Source organism: Lipotes vexillifer, unplaced genomic scaffold, assembly GCF_000442215.2.
Source record: "Lipotes vexillifer unplaced genomic scaffold, Lipotes_vexillifer_v1.1 scaffold104, whole genome shotgun sequence".
In the NCBI taxonomy this organism is placed as follows: domain Eukaryota; kingdom Metazoa; phylum Chordata; class Mammalia; order Artiodactyla; family Lipotidae; genus Lipotes; species Lipotes vexillifer.
In genome coordinates, this window is record NW_006789458.1 from 859207 (window position 1) to 880339 (window position 21133).

General features: G+C 37.6%; 1 protein-coding gene across 1 annotated transcript in view; it reads right to left on the reverse strand.

Annotated features, from left to right (window-relative positions):
* FH (fumarate hydratase) overlaps positions 1–21133 on the reverse strand; it is a 41363-nt gene that overhangs the window by 9056 nt on the left and 11174 nt on the right. The window contains exons 2-8 of the mRNA XM_007462621.1: positions 20285–20419; positions 12260–12370; positions 10563–10739; positions 7713–7895; positions 5370–5535; positions 4029–4232; positions 2311–2438 (exon numbers count right to left, since the gene is read on the reverse strand). Of these exons, the coding sequence (XP_007462683.1) occupies positions 2311–2438; positions 4029–4232; positions 5370–5535; positions 7713–7895; positions 10563–10739; positions 12260–12370; positions 20285–20419 (1104 nt within the window). The remainder of the gene's footprint in view (positions 1–2310; positions 2439–4028; positions 4233–5369; positions 5536–7712; positions 7896–10562; positions 10740–12259; positions 12371–20284; positions 20420–21133) is intronic.

A 21133-nucleotide genomic window follows, 5' to 3' on the forward strand; every position in this document is an offset into this window, starting at 1 on the left:
AAAAAAAGACACATGCACCCCAATGTTCATTGCTGCGCTATTTACAATAGCCAGGTCATGGAAGCAACCTAAATGCCCATCGACAGATGAATGGATAAAGAAGAGGTGGTACATATATACAATGGAATATCACTCACCCATAAAAAGGAACAAAATTGGGTTATTTTTAGAGACGTGGATGAATCTAGAGACTGTCTTACAGAGTGAAGTAAGTCAGAAAGAGAAAAACAAATATCATATATTAACGCATATATGTGGAATCTAGAAAAATGGTACAGATGAACCCATTTGCAGGGCAGAAATAGAGACACAGATGTAGAGAACAAATGTATGGACACCAAGGAGGGAAAGCAGCAGGGGTGGCGGTGGTGGTGTGATGAACTGGGAGATTGGGAATGACATGTATACACTGATGTGTATAAAATGGATGACTAATAAGAACCTGCTGTAGAAAAAAATAAAATAAAATTCAAAAAAAAAAAGTACAGTGTGAACTTGAAGCAATCAGTGAAATCAGGGCTTCTCAGTTCTTAATGATCACCACATTTTTTATGCTTAACAAAACAAATATTCCATAATCCCTTGAAACTAACCTTTCACACAGTATTTTAAAACAGTATAAAGTCAATTAGTTTGTTTTAGCAGATTTTTTCTTTTTGATAACACTTCCAATATATATTAAGATATATATCCACATCCTAATCTCTGGTCTAAAATCCCAGGGTCTGAAAACCAGACTCCCAACAATGGACTCTAGTAGAAGACACAGAACTTCAAGGTTTAATTTGATACTAATGACTTTATTATATGGCAAATGTTGATTATCTTGACTTATTTTCTATTAAAAACAAAACAGACCTTTGTTTAAAAAAATTTGGCAAGACACTTATTGCTATGCACATATATTTGCCAGGCAGCTGGTGTTAATTGTTTGGAATTTGACCTGAAAGCAAATGCTTATTGGTCTGGGGCTTCCCTGGTGGTGTAGTGGTTAAGAATCCGCCTGCCAACGCAGGGGACACGGGTTCAAGCCCTGGTCCGGGAAGATCCCACATGCCGTGGAGCAACTAAGCCCATGCACCACAACTACTGAGCCTGCACGCCACAACTACTAAGCCCATGTGCCACAATTACTGAAGCCTGTGCACCTAGAGCCTGCAACCTGCAATGAAGAGCAGCCCCCGCTCACCACAACTAGAGAAAGCCCATGCACAGCAACGAAGACCCAATGCAGCCAAAAATAAATAAATTAATTAATTAAAAAAAAAAAAAGCTTATCAGTCTGAGTTGTGCTTTGGTCTGTCTTCTTTCTATTTTCCACCAGAATGTACATTCTATAAGGGCAAAAAAAAAAATCTGTCTTGTTCATTGTTCTATCACTAGCAATGAGTACAGTGCCTGACACAGATTAGTACTCAATAAATATTTGATGAATACACTGAATGAATACACTTAATATTTGTTATTTGCATATTCTTATCAAATTAAAATCAGACTTTACACCAGACACAAACTGGAAATAAGCCTCTAATCTATACTTAGATATAACACTTCACACAAATAAAGGATTGTAAATGATAAGAGCTCCATTATCTGAAGTTGGGGAAACTGGATAAAAGATGATGCCATTTTGTTCTGTCTTCATAAAGATGAAGGAAAAAGAATAGATTGAGTGGACACAATGTTTTCAAGGTATGTGGAAGAGTAAAACCAGTGGAAGAAAGCCTTGAGAAAGGGAAGAGACCTGGAGAGAAAGTGCTGAAGAAACCGGAGCAACAAGTCAAGGTCAGATGTTAGTTGAGAGCCGTGGCATGTGTGCTGGACTCAAGAGGTCACAAGTGCTACAAGAACAATTCAAACATAAGTGCAGGGGTGGAAGCCAGACTGCAGTGCAAATGAGAGTGAGAGTGGGTATTTCTTTAAAAAGGCTGAATTCAGAGAGAGGAAGAAAGCAGCAGCATGAGAAGGAGACAGGTTGGAAGGAGAGTTTCTTTTTTTTTTTTTAACTGAGGAGACTGGAACTTATTTCTAGCAATTGGCATCCCCAGTGGTGAGGGAAAAGAAAGAAACCTATACCCTACTTCCAGAATTTTTCTTCCTATTATAAAAAGCAAACCACCAATTACTTAAGCTAAAAGTCACCTAATTAAATATACAGGATTAGTCCTCTAACATTAACATATGTTTAACTTCCAACTGCTAGGTATATTATCCAAGTACCTAAAGAACTGTAGGAAACCTTAATGAAAGACAGAAACCAAGACAACTAGCTTTCGGTTAAAGACATTAAAAATCAAATTTAAAGCTTACCATCAATGGCTTGAAAACATTCAACTCAAAATGTCCACTGCTGCCTCCAATGGTAATGGCGACATGATTGCCCATGACCTGGGCTGCAACCATGGTCAGTGCCTCACACTGGGTGGGGTTCACCTTGCCTTCAAGAAAACCACCAAAGAGAAATATCACATCAAACACACTTGTGGGTTCAAATATGAATTTAAGATTAGGTTTTATATCAAATAACCAAGAGAAGAAGGAAAACTAATTTCATTAAATAAAGACATATAATAAAGCAATGTCCCAACCATCAGTGCTGTTTAATGAAACAAACCATATAGCCAGAAAACTCTGAATTATGCAATGGCTAATAAGTAGAGTACCTACAACTACACAGTAAATATAGCTCTTTTCACCTTCATGGCTTACATGCACTCTAGAAATATTTATGGAGCCAGGCACTGAATATACAACACTTGAGGAAGAAGGATGCAGCCCCTGCCCTCATAGAACTCGGAGGCGAGGGAGAGAGAACTGGTAATTATAATAGATAAGGGGTCAATACAGAGAAGTGCAGACTGCTATGGGAATACTTATAAAAGAAGCACCTCACCAACATCTGGGAGGCTTCCCAGAGGAAACTGATGTTAAGCTGGAATCTTCCTATTTGAGTTTCCAGAACCCTACCACCCTGTAACACTCCTCTGACAAGCTCAAGTTTGAACCAAACATCCCTGATTCCTCTGACAAGTACAGAGCAACGCAGTGGGAAGATTAATTCTTTATCTGTGACTCTGCATCTCTCTTTTTTAGGTAATCACCTTGAATTTGCAATCAACTGAACTCATGTCATTTTTCAACATGACATACTTTAAAATCAGATCTTTTCTCATTCTACACATGCCTAGATCTAAAAGAATCTATAGTTCTATAGTCAGGTCTTTCTTTTTCACTCTTGTCAGTTTTAGTCCAACTACAGAGTCCTTTATGAATCTAGACTCTGTCATCTGATGTACTGCTATTTCAACTTTATCTGCTAATATGATCAACACATATTCTCTACCTTCACCTTGAGTCACCAGTAAAGTGGTGAAAGGGCACAGCCCTTCAGCTTGCTGCCAAGATATCCCTCCAGTCTGAAGTCAACTCATTAGGCATTCCTTAAATGTCACTGTTCACCCAGCTACATTCATCTAACAGTATTGCCCACACTTCTCCACTGGATTCCATGAATATCAAGTGAGTCCACCAAATGACTTACTGGAATCCAGACATCAAGAAAAGAAGGAAATCCAACTTCATTAAATAAAGTAAGACATATAATAAAGCAAGGCCCCAACCATATTTGTAGAGCCTCCCTTACCTAACTGGCCAAAACCTAAAGCAAAAAATGAAATAAGAGGCATTTGATATAATTCATCTTTATTCATCCCATGCAGATCACTTTAACAGCCTGTTCTAGAATTCTATTTGCTTTGGATTGTGAAAGATAGAATTATTTACATATTTTCGAAGGTGGAAATCAAAATACATGCTGCTAACTAAAATTCTTTTCTCCTATATTGTTGGATGATGTCCCCAGAAGTCCTGATCAAAAGCAACCCACAAAGACATTGTGAAACAAGTGCACCACACATGTCTCTATCCACTTTGAGATCACGTTAAACAAAAGCAGATATGCTTTGTAGATGAGAATGCCTGGGTTCTAGTCAAGTTCCAGTTCTAACATTTACCAGCTATGTGATTACCTGGCATGATACTGCTTCCTGGTTCATTTTCAGGCAAAATCAGTTCTCCCAGACCTGAGCGAGGACCAGAACCCAGAAAACGAATATCATTTGCAATCTTCATCAGACTGCAAGCGGCAGTGTTCATGGCTCCACTGAGTTCAACCAAAGCATCATGAGCTGCCAAAGCTTCAAATTTATTTGGAGCTGTGACGAAAGGCAAGCCTGAGGAAAAAATAATAACCTATATGAGTTAACAGGTAAAATTCAACATTTTTCTAATATCAGCAAGTTAAACAGAAAGTGCCAGTATATGAAAAGCAAAAAAAAGAACAGAATAAAAATCTTACTTCAGAAAAAAATGCTTAAGACTCAAGCTTTGTCTACATTTCTTCAAGAAGTCCTAAAGGGGTAGAAAATTTGATGATACTAGCACACTTAAAAGATAAAAAGAACAAGTACAATAAATGTTGAAAGAAATATAAAATATTGAAAGAAAAAACATTATTCTACTGCAAACACCTGTGTATGATGCCTGACTACGCTTGAGTAAAGAGGAAAAGTAGGTAAAATTCACTCTGCTTTATTCCACACTCCTTTCCTAGTACAATTTTTCCCCCATTTTAGGTGTTCTATTCTCTTCTCTAGCCAGGACCCACAAGGTCCTCTGAGAGATTAGGGAGCCAGAATGAGTTAGACATTCTCAATCTTTCCCATGTTCAAATTTTTAAAAATCTACATATTCTAAACCCCATAATACAGTTCTTCTTGATTAAAATTTGATTTAAAAAAATCTCTGCTAGTAAGCAATAATGAGCATTGTATAATTATCTGTACCCTAACTCTGGTAATATCTGCATCTTAATAAGAGTTTTCTGGAGATAATAGCTCTAATAACAGTTATCATTATCAAGAGCACAGTACTCTACTAAAGGAAAGAGAATTCTAAAAGGTCATTAATTCAAAGAAATGTCACAGCATGCCATAGGAAAAAAAGAAATTAAGCCTGTCAATCTCTAACATATTTGTCATTCAAATGAATTTCTCAACCATCAGTTGATTCCTCCTGCTTTGAAAATGAGTATTCAAAACAGCTTTAAATGGAAAATAATTGAATACTACCAGATAGTAAGCAAATTAGCACTGACAGATTTTAATAATTACATGCTGTATGAACTTACAGATGGAAAACTTTAAAAAAGCAAAAGGTTAACATTACAACTTTTGAAATAGACACAAAGTACATGTTTGATGGGAAAATATTATTTCTAACTTTAAATCTGTAAGAATTCAAAGCAGAAACACCCAGAAAAATACAGACTACTATAATGGAAATGAGTAATAAACCGTGTTATCACCTACCTGTGAGTGCAGCCACTTTTGCGGCAACCTTTTCTGCAAAGCCAATTCTAGTATTTAAACCAGTACCGACAGCAGTGCCCCCAGCTGCGAGCTCGTAGATTCTTGGCATGGCGCCTTTTATTCTTGTTGTTGCATATTTCACTTGTTGAACATAACCACTAAATTCCTGAAAAGCAAAAGAAATTAAGGTGAGAATATATAATTTTCTAATGGCATACAAGTTACTCTAACTACATTAAATTCAAGTTTTTAAAAAACACGTTTTAGGTACAAAATTAGAAGCTACTCAAGTGGTAACTGTATTATTCGATTCATACGATAAACAAAGTATAGGAGAGAAAGAGAATTTATAAACCCATCAGGTAGACAATGCCACTGATAACATGTGGCCTATTTATAAACTAGTCTTTCCATAGAAAGCAAAGAAAAACAACACAGGAAATTAAAAAAAAACTTTACTAGATTAAACTATTGGTTTATTTGTAAATTATTTATTTTTTGGTGTATCTCAAACAACTCCGAGAAAGAAAAAAACTGAATCCCCTCAAGAAAAATGCAAACATAGAAATATCCTCCATACAATTTCAGTTAAAAAACCTGATATGGAATTTGAGGATGTTTTACAGGGACTCAAGAAGCTATGTGACTCACTGAACAGCACAAGAAGGTAACAGGTTAGAGTTAAGACTACAGCTTCAAGATGCAATTTAATTCTGCTATTAATGCCACACTGGTTCCCAAAGTATAACATCCTTTTAGTAAAGAAACCACAGAATTCATCATGTTTAGAACATAGCAAGGGCCCTATCAAGAATTATGCAGGGACAGAAGGCATAAGCTGGAACTCAACTAAGCAAGCCGGGATATAGGGTTACATTAAATCTTTTTTTCCTGCCTAAAAACACTGAAAAATCATGAATACTTTTGATTAGTACTAGGATTTCACACTGCTCTAAAGAAAATGTTTTAGAAGATACAACTCCTTTCAGGTAGACCTATCTGATCTAACATCATTTACATATACACCAGCTGGATTCACTTCAGGAATATATTTTTATTGAGGAAAAAAACTGCACTCAAAAACCTCAAAAGACAATTACAATAAAAGCAAGTATAAATGCTTCTGATAAGATAAAATCAAAGAGAAAAAAAAAACTTTCTGTCATAATATGAAGAATGATGATTTTACATAGGAGGCTGAGTAAAATGGTCCAACCAGACTTCAGCATATAATGGTTTTCCTACATGTAACACACAAAAAAAAGGAGTATCCAGAGGGATACTCAAAAGTTTCAAAAACATATACTGTATCTCCTTAGAAATTATGCATGGTACTAAGAGCCAATGATGTAAAGAGAAATAAGATACAGCCTAAGAAACAACTTAATTTAGCAAGCTCAGTTTAGTCATATCATCTGTATGTCAATTAATCACTTCCAGTTTTCCTTATTCCTTCCGTGATAAAGTTAAGGTAAATGATCAGGTTTTTTTTCAGTGTTTGCTGTCATCTGAACAAAACTACAAATGAAATCTTTCCAAATAACCAGCAGCCAAACTCTCTCCCTCACCTGAATTTCTACAAAAATACTGTTATTGGATACCTATCTTTTGATACTTGATATAGAATTTGTATGTCCTATGTCCCAAACTGGAGTGAACTTAACTGAGACAAAAACTGTTCCTTGTATTTCCTTTGCAATGTACACTATTAGGCATTCTTTAAAGTATCAATAAAGAAACATAAAAATACTTTCTGGTATTTTGGAAAAGAGAGAAATACCTCTTTTACATGTGGCCAAAACAACTGTAAAGAGTAAGATATGCCCCATTTAATCATTTTAAAATTAATTTTTAAAGAACTTACTAATTTTGAGTAAGAGAGACAATGGAAGAAATTATGATAATGATACTGATGAAGATGATGATGACAGCTAACACCACCATGTGCTTATAATATGTCAGGGACGGTTCTAAGCACTCTACATGAATCAGCTTATTTGAACCTCATAACTATCCTATGAAAGAGATATTTTCCTCATTCTACAGCTCAGAAAACTGATGCACAGAAAGGCTAAATAATTTTCCTAAGGTCCAACAGTTTGTGCATAGCAAAGCTAAGATTTGAATTCAACTAGACTGATGTGGAGTCTGGCTCATAGCCAGTATGCTCTGCTCTTCTGAGTGGATACCAATAAAAACTACTGACTGGTTAATGCAGATCATCTGTCACTGAACTGAATTGTTATAAATTTGGCCTTTTAAACCAGTGTGATTTAGAGGGTAATATGCTGGCCATTTGTACCAAGCCCGCAATTGAACCAAATCTAATTGCACGCAATATACCTGCCCAAGAGTAAGTGGAACAGCATCCTGTGTATGAGTACGCCCAATTTTGATGATCTGGGCAAATTCTTTGGATTTTGCATCAAGGGCATCATGTAGCTTCTGTAGTCCTGGTAGCAGTACTTCATGAACTTCTATTGCAGCAGCAATATGCATTGCTGTGGGAAAAGTATCATTTGAGCTCTGTTGGAAAATTTTCAAAAGAAATGTAAAATGTTAAATCACAGGCAAAAATAAACCAAACTTGAACGCCTCAATTAAAAATCTCACTAAATGACTACTCAAAACTTGGCATATTTAGCACTCAATTACATTTATCTGTGGCAAGTCACTTAGGCTCAAATAAGAAGCAACCTGATTTACTTTGTGGAAGGTATTTAGGACTGTATTACATATACCACCTACAATGAATGTATTATATGTTACTATATCTGCCTGCTAAGAAATGACAGCAAGACATAGAGAAGTACAACTAGCAAATGTATGTAAGGATAATATAAATAATTTTATAATTATTAAATAATTATAATAAATATAATAATAAAATTGGCAGAACTGGGACCTGACCAGGTAAACGCATGCTCTTTCCTCAACTGTAAACACATACTTTTAAATTACGATGCTATTTAAAATATATATTCATTACTCATTTGTTAAACTTTGTATTATGGACATTATCAAACTACTTACAAAAGTAGAATAAATGGTATAATAAACACTCATGTATCTACCACCTGAATTCAAACAACTAGCATATAGCCAATCTTGTTTCATCTATAACTCCACCTCACTCCTCCATCTGACCATACACACTAGATTATTGTGAAGTAGATTTCAGACTTCAGTATTTGTAAAAGATAAACTCCGGCTTCCCTGGTGGCGCAGTGGTTGAGAGTCTGCCTGCCGATGCAAGGGACGCGGGTTAGTGCCCCGGTCCGGGAAGATCCCACATACCGCAGGGCAGCCAGGCCCGTAAGCCATGGCCGCTGAGCCTGCGCGTCCGGAGCCTGTGCTCCGCAACGGGAGAGGCCACAATGTGAAAAAACTTCCTCACTACTTAAAAATATATTAAATTATACTCAGAACCCAGATCTTGGTTTTTAAATATCACTTCCCAATAAGTGATAAGATCCTCCAAGAGCTCTTTGGAAAAATGAGTGTTCATGAGGGCTGGGGCAGGAAAAATACAAGATGAGAAGCCTGGAGCATCTTATAGTGCAAAAAAATTAATCAGTGCCTTAAAAAAAAAAGGATGGTGGCATGTCCAAAGGACAAAGGAGCCAACAAGCTGTGGCTCTGTGGCAACAATATGAGTAGCAATATAAATATCAAAAATATTGGATTATAACCTTAAGAAAAAAATATTAATGAATTCATACTGATATACATAAATGATTAAATAAATAAATGTCAGGGGAGAGAGAAGACAGTATTCCTTACAGAAAAATTTCAATTAATAAATGTAGAAAGAATGAGGGAAATAGAAAATCATTACTGAAACACTAATGTAGCTGTTATTGGCAAGATCCACTGATGAATGTTAAAATTAACAGGCAAAAGTTTAAGGATAAACAGGCTATTTGCATAGCCTCAAAGTTCTCTATTAATTCTGTGGTGATCTTAACACATGTCCAAAAATTTCTTGATACTCCTCCGTTTAGGAAGTGGAGCTTAAGTGTAGTAGCTGTAGTATAGGCTGGACACAGTGGCTTACTTCTACCAAATAGAGAATAGAAGATGGAGAGACCAGGGAGACACCATCTTAACCAAGTGATTCAAGTTAACATCACCAGTACCAAGTCATGTTGCTATCATGTACCCCTGCTACTATGCAAGAAGAGCCCTTCATTTCTATAACAGTCTTTCCAAAAATCCACAGTCTCAGTCTAATCATGAGAAAACAACAGACAAACCCATATTGAGGCACAGTCTATAAAATACCTGGTCACTGCTTTCAAAAGTCACAAAGACAAAAGACAAGCTCTCATAGATTAGAGGAGAATAAGGGGATATGATGACTAAATACAATGTGGAGCGTGGACTGGATCCTGGTTAAGAGAAAAAGGAGATCAACAGAAAACTAGGGAAATCCTAATAAAGCCTGTTTAATTAAGAGTATTGTACCAATGTTAATTTCTTAGTGTGATAGATGTACCAGGGTTATGTAAAATATTTAATATTAAAGGTAGCTGGGTGAAGGGTATACAGGAACTCTGAAATATCTTTGCAATTCTTATAAATAATTTTATATTTCAAAAGAGTTTTTAAAATATAAATCAAACAGCGAAAATATACATATATACAAAATTCAGGTGTCCTAAAAGGGATTTTTTTCCCTAAAGGTGCTTTTTATGAAAACTTAAGACATAGACTCAAGATTCCTAAAAGAAATAAGGAGAACATAAAAGAAGTCCTTTCCATTAAAGAATATAAGCAGAACGAACACTCCCTGTCAAAAGTTAATGCCTGGGGCTTCGCTGGTGGCGCAGCAGTTAAGAATCCTCCTGCCAATGTAGGGGACACAGGTTCGAGTCCTGGTCTGGGAAGATCCCACATGCCATGGAGCAACTAAGCCCGTGCGCCACAACTACTGAGCCTGTGCTCTAGAGCCTGCGAGCCACAACTACTGAAGCCTTCACGCCCTAGAGCCATGCTCTGCAACAAGAGAAGCCACCGCAATGAGAAGCCCATGGACAGTAACGAAGACCCAGTGCAGCCAAAATTAAATAAATAAATAAATTTAAAAAGAAAGAAAAAACTCATAAATAAAAAGTTAATGCCTGTTTTACAAGGAAAATCTCAGGATTCTTTTCAATTTATAACAAAGAAAAAAAGAGATCGTATACCGACCTGGCTTTTATTAACATGATCGTTGGGATGCACGGGTTTCTTGCTGCCAAGTTCACCTCCTAGCATTTCAATTGCTCTATTGCTAATGACTTCATTTACATTCATATTTGTCTGGGTTCCTGATCCAGTCTGCCATACCACGAGAGGAAAATGATCATTTAATTTACCTTCAGCTACCTGCAGAGCAAAATGTTACAAAATGAATTTTAAAAAATAAGAAATATTCATTTAGCTATTTAAATTAAATATGATTAAGTTGGTACTATTTATAGTACTATTTTAAAGGTATTCACTTTTTTCATATGCTATTGATGGTGCCAAATAGTTCGTGGTTGTCCAGCCAATTGAAGCTCCTGCAGTCTAACCACTGCTACTTTAAAAGGTAAAAGATTATCTATTGTGAATGGTATAACAATTTCATTGATTCCAAATGAAAACTGAATCAAAGATATCTTTCTCCTATTTCTCAACTGCCCTCTAATAATATACGGACAGACCCACCCACCCATTAAGGCTGGCAAATGTGTTAAGTCTCTAGATAAATTTACTGTTGGTACTCAGTAGGAATATCCAACAGATGTTACAGCCAGAGTCAGCATGATAATGAACGAGTGACTTAACAGTGTGAGTTCACTAACAGCTACTGCATCCCACACATGTCCTATGAGTAGCAACCTCCAAGCATAGACATAAATATGGCCTAGATTTATCCTTATTTTTGTCATATTTTTGTCCTTTTAGTTAATTTGTTAGTTTTTGGATTATAAGGTTTCTAAGAGAGTGGGTGCTTAACTTCACCTTCTGGAATGATTTTAGCTTAAAAAAAATCAGCATGCACTTTAGAAATCTATTACCTTAAACAACTGATTCACTTTAAAGTAAAACTTTTTTCCTAGTTGTATAAAAATAACAGGTGATCAGTGTAAAAAATTCTGAGAACTAAGAAAAGTATAAGAGTCATCATAGTTCTACCCTCAGAAATAAAGATGATTAGCATTTTGGCATCTCCTTGTAGTCTCTACTTCCAGCAATGGGAGTATATATGTAGATGTAGAAAAACATATTTTTCTGTTCATTTTTTCAAAACAAAATTAGGATCATAAAATACATGCATTTTGCAATCTTTCCTCCCCACTTCTTATATGGTAAGGCTTTGTTCTATGACATTCTTTAAAAAACTAAATTTCCATGGCTTCACAATATAACTTACATAAGCAGCTGTTACAATAAATAGTACTGCAATGAACAACATTATATTCAGAGCTTTTAAACTGTTATCTCTGACTGCTTATCTTTAATTGAGTAAGCAATTATGTTATTAGTGAAATAGTGAAATTACATTCTCCACACATAGTATCAAATAACCAACTAGCTTTAAAAGGAATCATCTATACATAAAACAAGAAATCAAATATATAAGTTCAAAGAGTACCTCTTCAAAGTTTTCTTTAAACTATGTAAATTAAAAGGAAAAGTAAAGAAAATTAAAAATAAAAGGTATAAAATCACCCAGAAAATTTGCCACGATATTTTAAGCACCATAATATAATGCTGCCAAATAATAATGCTGCCACCCTATGTTGAAACTCATTAACTAGAGAATTCACAGTGCCCCTTTCCTCATGTCAGCACTTATCATTATCCAGCAGTTAATATGGGTCTGACGCCATTAAGTAAACACACTTATCACCTCTTACCTCATCTGCTGCCTTCATTATTGCATTAGCAATCTTTGGATCAAGACCATAATCCTGGTTTACTTCAGCAGCTGCTCGCTTCAAGATGCCAAATGCTTTAATAACTGGGATCTAGAGTTAATCAGAAAAATATCTCAAATTTGCAATTTTAGTTAAGCATGAAAGTTTAAGATTACTATCTTATGCAGGTACACAAATTTAAGATTACTATCTTATGCAGGTACAAAAAAATCCAGGTACAAAAAAAAGCATGAAAGTTTAAGATTACTATCTTTTATGCAGGTACATAAAACAATAACTTAAGTAACATTATGACCCTAAAATGTTTAGGATATAGAGAAAGATTAAAAATAGATATATAAAAACCAAGAATCATCATTTATCTATTTGTTTAGGGAACCAAACAAAAGCAAATACAATGACTTTTCATAGATATATACATATGCCTCACACACACATATACACACATTCACACATATATAATATACCATTCGTCCTATTTATTATAAGACATTATAATGTATATGTTTTGATTTCATATAGTTAAAAACAAATGATAATCATTTCACCAGCCTATACCATTATTTCCCCTCACTGGATCCCGTGCTACATTATAATTTTTCATTCTCTTTAGAAAAAACTAAAAGTAGCAAATAAAATAAAGGTAGCAAAATGGTGCTGGGAAAACTGGCCACATACAAAAGAATGAAAGTGGACCACTATCTTATACCATACATAAAAATGAACTCAAATGGATTAAAGACTTGAACGTTAAGATCTGAAACCATAAAACTCCTAGAAGAAAACATAGGCAGTAAGCTCCTTGACATCAGTCTTGGCAATGATTTTCTGGAGGAGTCCAAAAGAAAAAGCAACAAAAGCAAAAATAAACAAATGGGACTACATCCAACTAGAAAGCCTCTTCACAGCAAAGCAAAGGTCAAAAAAATGAAAATGCAGCTGCTGGAGGGTGCAGGACCTGAGTGCTGGAAGCCAGAGCCCCCTCACTGACAGCGGCCCTGAGTGGAGGCCAGAGGCTGCCAATGCCTCCAAGGAACAGGGTGCTGAGGGGCCCAGGGTCCAAGCACCTAGTTCCCCAAGGGCCACAGAAGCTCCTTGCTGCCCTGGAGCACCGAGCACGGAAGCATCAGGCCAAACGGGGCTTCAGGAGCCTACCTCCACCACCACTGAGGGAACCTGCGCCAGGGTCATGCTGGAAAGGGAGCAAGCAGCCCAGCCAGGCCTGGCCTGTGCGAGGCTCTCACCGCTGAGGCCCAGGGTGCTCTGACCTGGCTGGCACCTGACTCTGCAGTTTTGGATTTTGTGGGTCAATTTTACATACATATGGCATGTGGGCAAGACCTCATACACCTATATCTGTAAGTGTAAAATGGGCTTGCCTTGGAGGTGGGGGTGTGTACACATGAAGTCAGTGGCTCTTCTGTGAGCTGAAGAGTCTTAAAGCAGAGCTGTCATCTGCAGCTGCTGTCACAGTATGCTGGCAGGACAAGCGACTTGAGCGTTTCGCTGCCCGATTTGAGGCTCAGTTCCTCCCTCCCTGCCCTTCAGGGCTCACGACAGGTGACACACCCAGGCCTTGACTGTGTTTCTCCTGTTAGCAGGACTTGGGCAGCTCTGGCTCTCCTAGCTTCCCTGGAAGCTCCTTTGCTTCTCTTGACCTAGAAAAGGGGTTGCCAGGCAGAGTGTTGATTGGGCGCTCAAAGCCAGCGATGAAACTGCTTCCCTGCCTAGGACAAGGGACCTGGAGAATGTTCTGTGTGGGATGATGTGCTGTTAGGGAGCCCCTCAGGCACCACTTCCTCTGCCCTCTGGTAGTGCCAGGACCATGCCAATGATGTTTCGCAGTAGCCTTATTGTTCACAGGTGCCTCTCTAGCCTGCACAAATGATTGACAAGAGATCACCCAAAGGATTCTTTCTAAAGGTTTTGGGGTTTTGTTTTGTTTTCTTTGTTTTTGTTTTGCACATGACAGTGTTTGTATTGAGGATCTTCTGAGGAAGAAGGGGTGTTTTAGGGCTGGTGCCTGGGTTCCTGGTCTCTAGTGCCCCACCCCCCTCAGCACCCCACCTGGTACCTTTGCCATGTTGGTGCTGAGGTTTCCTGCTTGATGAAATCAGATTGTTTAGAGTAAGAAAAAGGAAAGGGCTTCTGCTTCTTTGCCACAAGCTTACCTGTGGTTTCAATCTTGGGAGGCCACTGCTGATGCCGTCACCACTATCTCCATGCAGCAGTTGCTGGGCCCTGGGCCCAACTGTCCCCTTGGCTTTATGAGTCTGTTTCTGCTTCCTACACCCATACCCGCAGTGTACAATCTTTTGAGATTTGCTCTGATCTTGTTGCCCAAGTAATAAGAGCTATGTCCTCCTTGACATCTTACTTCTTATGTGGGAGCCCCCAGCTGTTCTCTGACAGCTTATGGATAAGAATGAGACTCAGCCATTGACTAAGCCTCAGAAATCCACAAAAATGGCTGCAGACAGTTATGTCTGTTCCTTTTCTACCCCCACTCCCACCCCTTATACATGATACCCTATACTCTGAAAGTCCTGCTAACTGCAAACTTGCCAGAGTATTAGCCAATCTTTGTACAGAATAATGTTCTGGAACAGCAGAATGAGTCTTCGGTCAGGAAGCAGGGCTACACTGGGCTTGGGGTACTGTAACTCCATCTCTATCTGGGGCTCAGCTTCAGTGTAGCTGAGGAAGCCACAGACCAAGATGAATCAGATGCTTGAGTTTTTGCTTCTTCCTGTATTTCCTTGAAGTCGATTCATTATCTTACACAAATAGCCTACTCTTTCAGCCCTTAACTTAAATCCTTCAGATAATTAAGTTCAAGAAGAGTACTCCTGAATTATGTTAGGACTTAGACCAGAGATGGCAAATGAATGGCACATCACTTCCCCTCTTTCCCCATGGTAGGTACCACTAATCTGCTTCAGAGTATTTCCTGCTAAATCCCTGGTATATATTCTCATTTCTCAAGATTCCCCCATCAGCCAGTATAAGTGTTGAGACCTATCTGCCATCCCTGGCTGAGGGGATACTACTCTACTCTGCTGAGGAACATAAGAGCTGCCAATCCCATACAGGTTTTGCTGGGCTAACGAAGCATGGGGAAGAGGCATAAGTTTGTGCCTGCCCCCAGCAGGAAGGCTTGCAGTAGCCCACATGATTGCCTGCCCCACTTCAGTTACCTCTTAAAGCCCTAATGTTGGCAGGGAGGGGACTGTTGGAGTCCAGTGTGGTGTGGGAAATCACAGCCGCACAGGACAGCAATGCTCAGTAACCAAGTCTAGCTGCTGTGGAGCTACAGTGAGCAAGATGGCCCCAGCTGTGCAGGGTACAACCTCTGCTCTCACCTCCATCTGTCTGTCGCTAGGCATCCAGGCCAGGCTATGGATGGGGATCCCCTTCTTCTTCCTCTTCATTGACCAAATCTTATCAACCACTACAGCTGCTCTGCTTTCCAAATTCAGCCCAGGTTCCTGGGTGCTGCCCACACCAGCCAGGGTCCTGGGCCAGATGAAGAGGTGGCCTATCCATGAGTGAAGGCCAGTTCCTTCCTCACTGGGGCAGGTCTTATGCCCCAGTTTTACAACCACGAGTTGCGTATTGGTTTCTTAGATTGCTAGCTTTTCCTGCAGGAGACCACAGCAGGTGAAGCTCTGCTGACAGTAATTTGCGTTCAGTGTCTTGTCCACCTGAGGGCTTTGTGTACACCAGATTCTATGAGGTGTCAGCAGTACTTTTTAAAATTTGTTTTCTGTGAGGTTTTTGGACCATGGGCTGAGCTCAGGCACTTTCTGTAAGAGAATGTTATGTCTGTAAAAATGGTTATTTCCCCTCCTCCACCCCCATCATGGTAGCCCTGTGGAAGGCTGACCAGAAGGCCAGTGGAGCTGCCCTAGTGTCTATGGGGGAGGGTGAGGCCTGCTGAGTTGGTGCTCTAGCCCTCTCACCTTGCACAGCACAGAGGAGGTCACCCCAGGGACAGCCAGGCACCTGCCTGAGGGAGGGGTGCTGCATTCTGTCCCTGTAACTGCTTCCCTTCTGGCCCAAACTGGCCGCCCAGATTTGTTTGAAGGTGTGCTGACAACTTTTTGGTCTCCTTTTCATATACAGAACAGCCAGGGACTTGATTTTAATGTATTTTAAAACCACATCAAATAAAGAGTCTGCTGCCTTTAAAAAAAAAAAAGAAAGAAAATGCAACCTACTGAACGAAAATATTTGCAAATCATATATCTGATAAGGGGTTAACATTCAAAATATATAAAGAACTCATACTACCCAGTAGCAAAAAACAAACTGATTAAAAAATGGGTAGATGATGAGAACAGACATTTTTCCAAAGAAGATATACAGATGGCCAACAGATACATGAAATGATGCTCAACATCACTAATCTCCAGAAAAATGCAAATCAAAACCACAATGAGATACCACCTTACACCTGTTAGAATGGCTATTATCAAAAAGACAACAGGGGCTTCCCTGGTGGCGCAGTGGTTGGGAGTCCACTTTCCAATGCAGGGGACACGGGTTCGAGCCCTGGTCTGGGAGGATCCCACGTGCCGCGGAGCAACTAGGCCCGTGAGCCACAACTACTGAGCCTGTGCATCTGGAGCCTGTGCTCCGCAACAAGAGAGGCCACGATAGTGAGAGGCCCGCGCACCACGATGAAGACTGGCCCCCGTTTGCCACAACTAGAGAAAGCCCTCGCACAGAAACGAAGACCCAACACAGCAAAAATAAATTAAAAAATTAATAAACTCCTAGCCCCCAAATTTAAAAAAAAAAGACAACAAATAAGTGTTTGCGAGGATGTGGAGAAAAGGGAAATCTTGTACGCTGTTAGGAGGAATGTAAATTGGTGCAGCCACTTTGGAAAACAGTATGGAGGTTCCTCAAAAAACTGAAGTACATCTACTGTCTGATCCAGCAATTCCACTACTGGGTATTTACTTGAAAATGAAAACACTAATTCGAAAAGATATATGCATCCCCATGTTCATAGCAGCATTATTTACAATAGCCATGATATGGAAATAACCTGTATCCATCAATGAATGAATGGATAAAGAAGATGTAGTAAAAAATACAATGGAATATTACTTGGCCATAAAAAAGAATTAAATTTTGTCATTTTGGGACAACATGGATGGACCTTGAGGGCATTAAGCCAAGTGAAATAAGCCAGATAGGTAAACATAAATACCACATGATCCCGCTTATATGTAGAATTTAAAAAACAAAACAAACAAGAATCAGAAAACCAAGCTCATAGAACAAACTGGTGGTTGCCAGGGGCAGGGGGTGGACAAAATGTATAAAGGAGGTCAATAGGTACAAACTTCCAGTTATAAAATAAATAAATCATGGGGATGTAATGTATTGCATGGTAACTGTAGTTAATAATACTGTATTGCATATTCGAAAGTTGCAAAGAGATTTTAAAAGTCCTCATCACAAGAAAAAAAGTTTTCTTGTAACTATGTATAGTGATGGATGTTACTAGACATGTAACTAGTAATTAGACTTACTGTGGTGATCATTCTGCAATGTATACAAATATCGAATCATTATGCTATACACCTGAAACTAATGTTATATGTAAATTATACCTCAACTAAATAAACAAATAAATAATAAAAAGAAATAATATATTTAACTGCTAATTAGTATGAAATACCCAGTTACTGAATGGGTACCATTTCATCCCAAAGCCAAAAAACATGGTATTTTAGTTAGTCAGTGAAGCCTTGACACTCAATAAGTCACTGGACATTTCTCTCAGAATAATTTTTTTTAAAACCCAGAGTTCTACAGACTTAAAGGTGATAGCTTCTGATAGATATAACCACACATCAAACCCTTTTAGTTTGCAGATCTTTTCGCTTTCTACTCCAAAGCACCTCATAAAATTTAAAAGGATAAATTGAGTAAATTCTGATGAGGTTTCAATGAAATACCTGGTTTCTGCAAGATAAATAAATTATGTGTTCTTGTCAAAGTTAATAATATAGACTGTGATTTAGATACAATACCAGGTTTGAATGAGAAAGAAGGAAGAAAGGAAGGGTGAAGAAGAGAGCAATAAATTTGTAAAAGAGAAGCTATAGTCCTTAGAGGAAAATAAAAGTGGAAAAACAACAAAAAGTAATGAGTAAGACACAATGAACCTGGGTCACACAGAGGATAAAATGAAGGGCAAACAAAAGGAAATAAAAACAAAACATTTTTACTTTGAATTTTAAGAAATTAAAATGAAAACATTACAAGTGTTTTACCCAAATGAAATGGAGATATATGGCACAAAAGATTAGAAGCTTTAAAACTTTACACATGAAAACAAATGGGAATTTAATCTTCTACAGGAACACTGCAGTGGGTTAAACCACTGCCAAAGTCACAACCAAGCCAAAGTCACAACCAAATGCCAATCAAATCAGGCTACTAGAATGGAGTGACTGACCCCACAGTGCTTGTGGACTCATGAAAATGAACAAAGGTCACAGCAGAGAGTTTCACTGGACACTATTAAAACAAATAGTAAATGTATCGTTGGAGATGAAAGAAAGGTCTCATTATTCTTCATTTACTCACATAGCAGTTCATAATCTTTTTTGGTTTTATTTTCCTATGGACCTGAGGTACAAAGGGTTGGGTTTAATCATACTACTTAGTTCAAGGCACATAGTCTGCTTTATATTTAACATAGTTCAGGAAATTAATCCAGATGAAGCCAAATGTGAAAAAAATCGATAACCCACGTATCCATGTTTCACAGACACCTGTCCAAATCCAAACAACTTCTCTATCTCTAGGACAACAGCAGTGGCAGCAATCATGCACTCCCAGAACCACACACCTTGCTGGTGAAGCAGGAAATTCAAAACATGAGCCATGCTTACTCCAGTCAATACTGGTTAAGACTGATCTCTTTAATCCCAGGAGTTGAACTATATGAGAATACTTCAGGATCCGCTACCCTCTGTCTCCCAACCATGTAGTCTGACCCTATGTTTACCTCACCATTAAACCGGCTGTGGGTGGCAATAACAGAGAGATTCTTCTAAGAAGATTCAGCTGCCTCTTGGGAAATTGTATGAACCTGTCAAGATTCAGTCTTGAAGCCTTAGTAATTAGCTAAAATATGGAAGTTAAAATTATTGTAAGATAAAAAGTATATTTAGAAGATAAATGTTAAACAGTATCTCACCAGATGAAGCCTGGCTACTTCTAGGCTTACTAGCCTATCCTGCATTCCTACACTGACTATTTTACATGCCCTAGTTGGGCTCCAGTAGGATATGTAATATATTCCATCAATTCTTTTCACACTTTAACATCCCTGAAATCAAGATGCATCTTACAATCAATGGCATGTCACAACTTTAATTGGCAGACTTTTTCTTTCTTAGTAGTACATATCAGTTCTAATTGAGGATCAGTTCTAATCTAAGGATTTAATGAAATATGGTAGAAAGTTTTCTAATCATCAAATCATTCATGTAGCAATGAACAAATACTTATATATTACCTATTATATACCAGACATCATGACAAATAGTATTTTTATGAATTTGTGTATACTTTTCTACAAACCGAAGCCAAGATAGATAAAGTATATTAAAGAAAAATTGGTTTTTTAAATCATTTAAAAATATCAGTTAAAAAATTAAGTATCACAATTAAAAATGCTTACAAACTGCAACATTCTAGTAAAAATATGAAAAATCCAAACAAGAATGAAAGACAAATCACTTAGTTCTATCAAAAATCCAAAATACTCAAAATCGTAGCTCAAGATATTAGTATACTAAACTTCAAAAAGTTCTTTGACACTTTACTGAGAGAGAAACATCTTATTCACAAAGCCAGTTCTCTAATAACTTTGCATTTTAACTCTGTAAAATACTTATTTATAAGGTAAGGTGACTCACTGAATAATGCCTAGTTCATCCAAAATAAGCCAACATTTCCACAAAAGCCACTTACTGGCATGCGTTCTGTCACCCCTCCAATCTTAAAGTTCATTGTTGATCTCACAGTCTGGGCGCCATAATACTTATCATTTGGGACCTTGAGTTCACCAAAGGTATCATACTCTATCCGAAAAGAATTTTGGCTTGCCTAAAGATAAAGACAAGACACTGTTATAGCTTAAAAAGAAACCAAGTATCAAGAACAATAACATCATATAAACGATACATCATGTACAGGTAAAGAAACCTTAATAAGTACCAAAAAGACAAAAAAATTCCATTTCGATCCGCATTCTACTACCCCCACTTCCAGCTTTTTTCTTGAGATATTTTTATCACACAAATTTATTAATACATGTGTTAAAGACAGATTGTAGAATTCATACACTATGCAAATGATAAATAATAATCTTTTCCAATTCAAGAGTATGCCTATTATTGGTCAGGCTTTGATGTACTTAGGTTAATGCTTATTTTACTGGGAACTTTGGAAAATGATCTAAGAATGATACTTTAAAATTTGAAAGTATTATATATGTATATACTATATATTATAATTATATATTTAAACAAAGCTCAACTGTGGTCTACAAATATTATGCATGAGATAGCTTAGTGCCATACAAAACAGCCCAGGCTTTGCAGTGAGACAGCCCACCATCTGGTAGCTGTGTCACCTTCAGCAAGTCAGCTTTTCTCATCTATAAGTTACAGTAAATGTACAGACAAGAGGATATGGGCTAGATCAGTTCTTAACCTTTTCAGGGTGTTGGAACCTTTTGAGAATATGAGGAAAACTATGGATCTTCTCTCTAGAAGAATGAACATAAATACATATATGTAAAATCTTACATAAGATTTT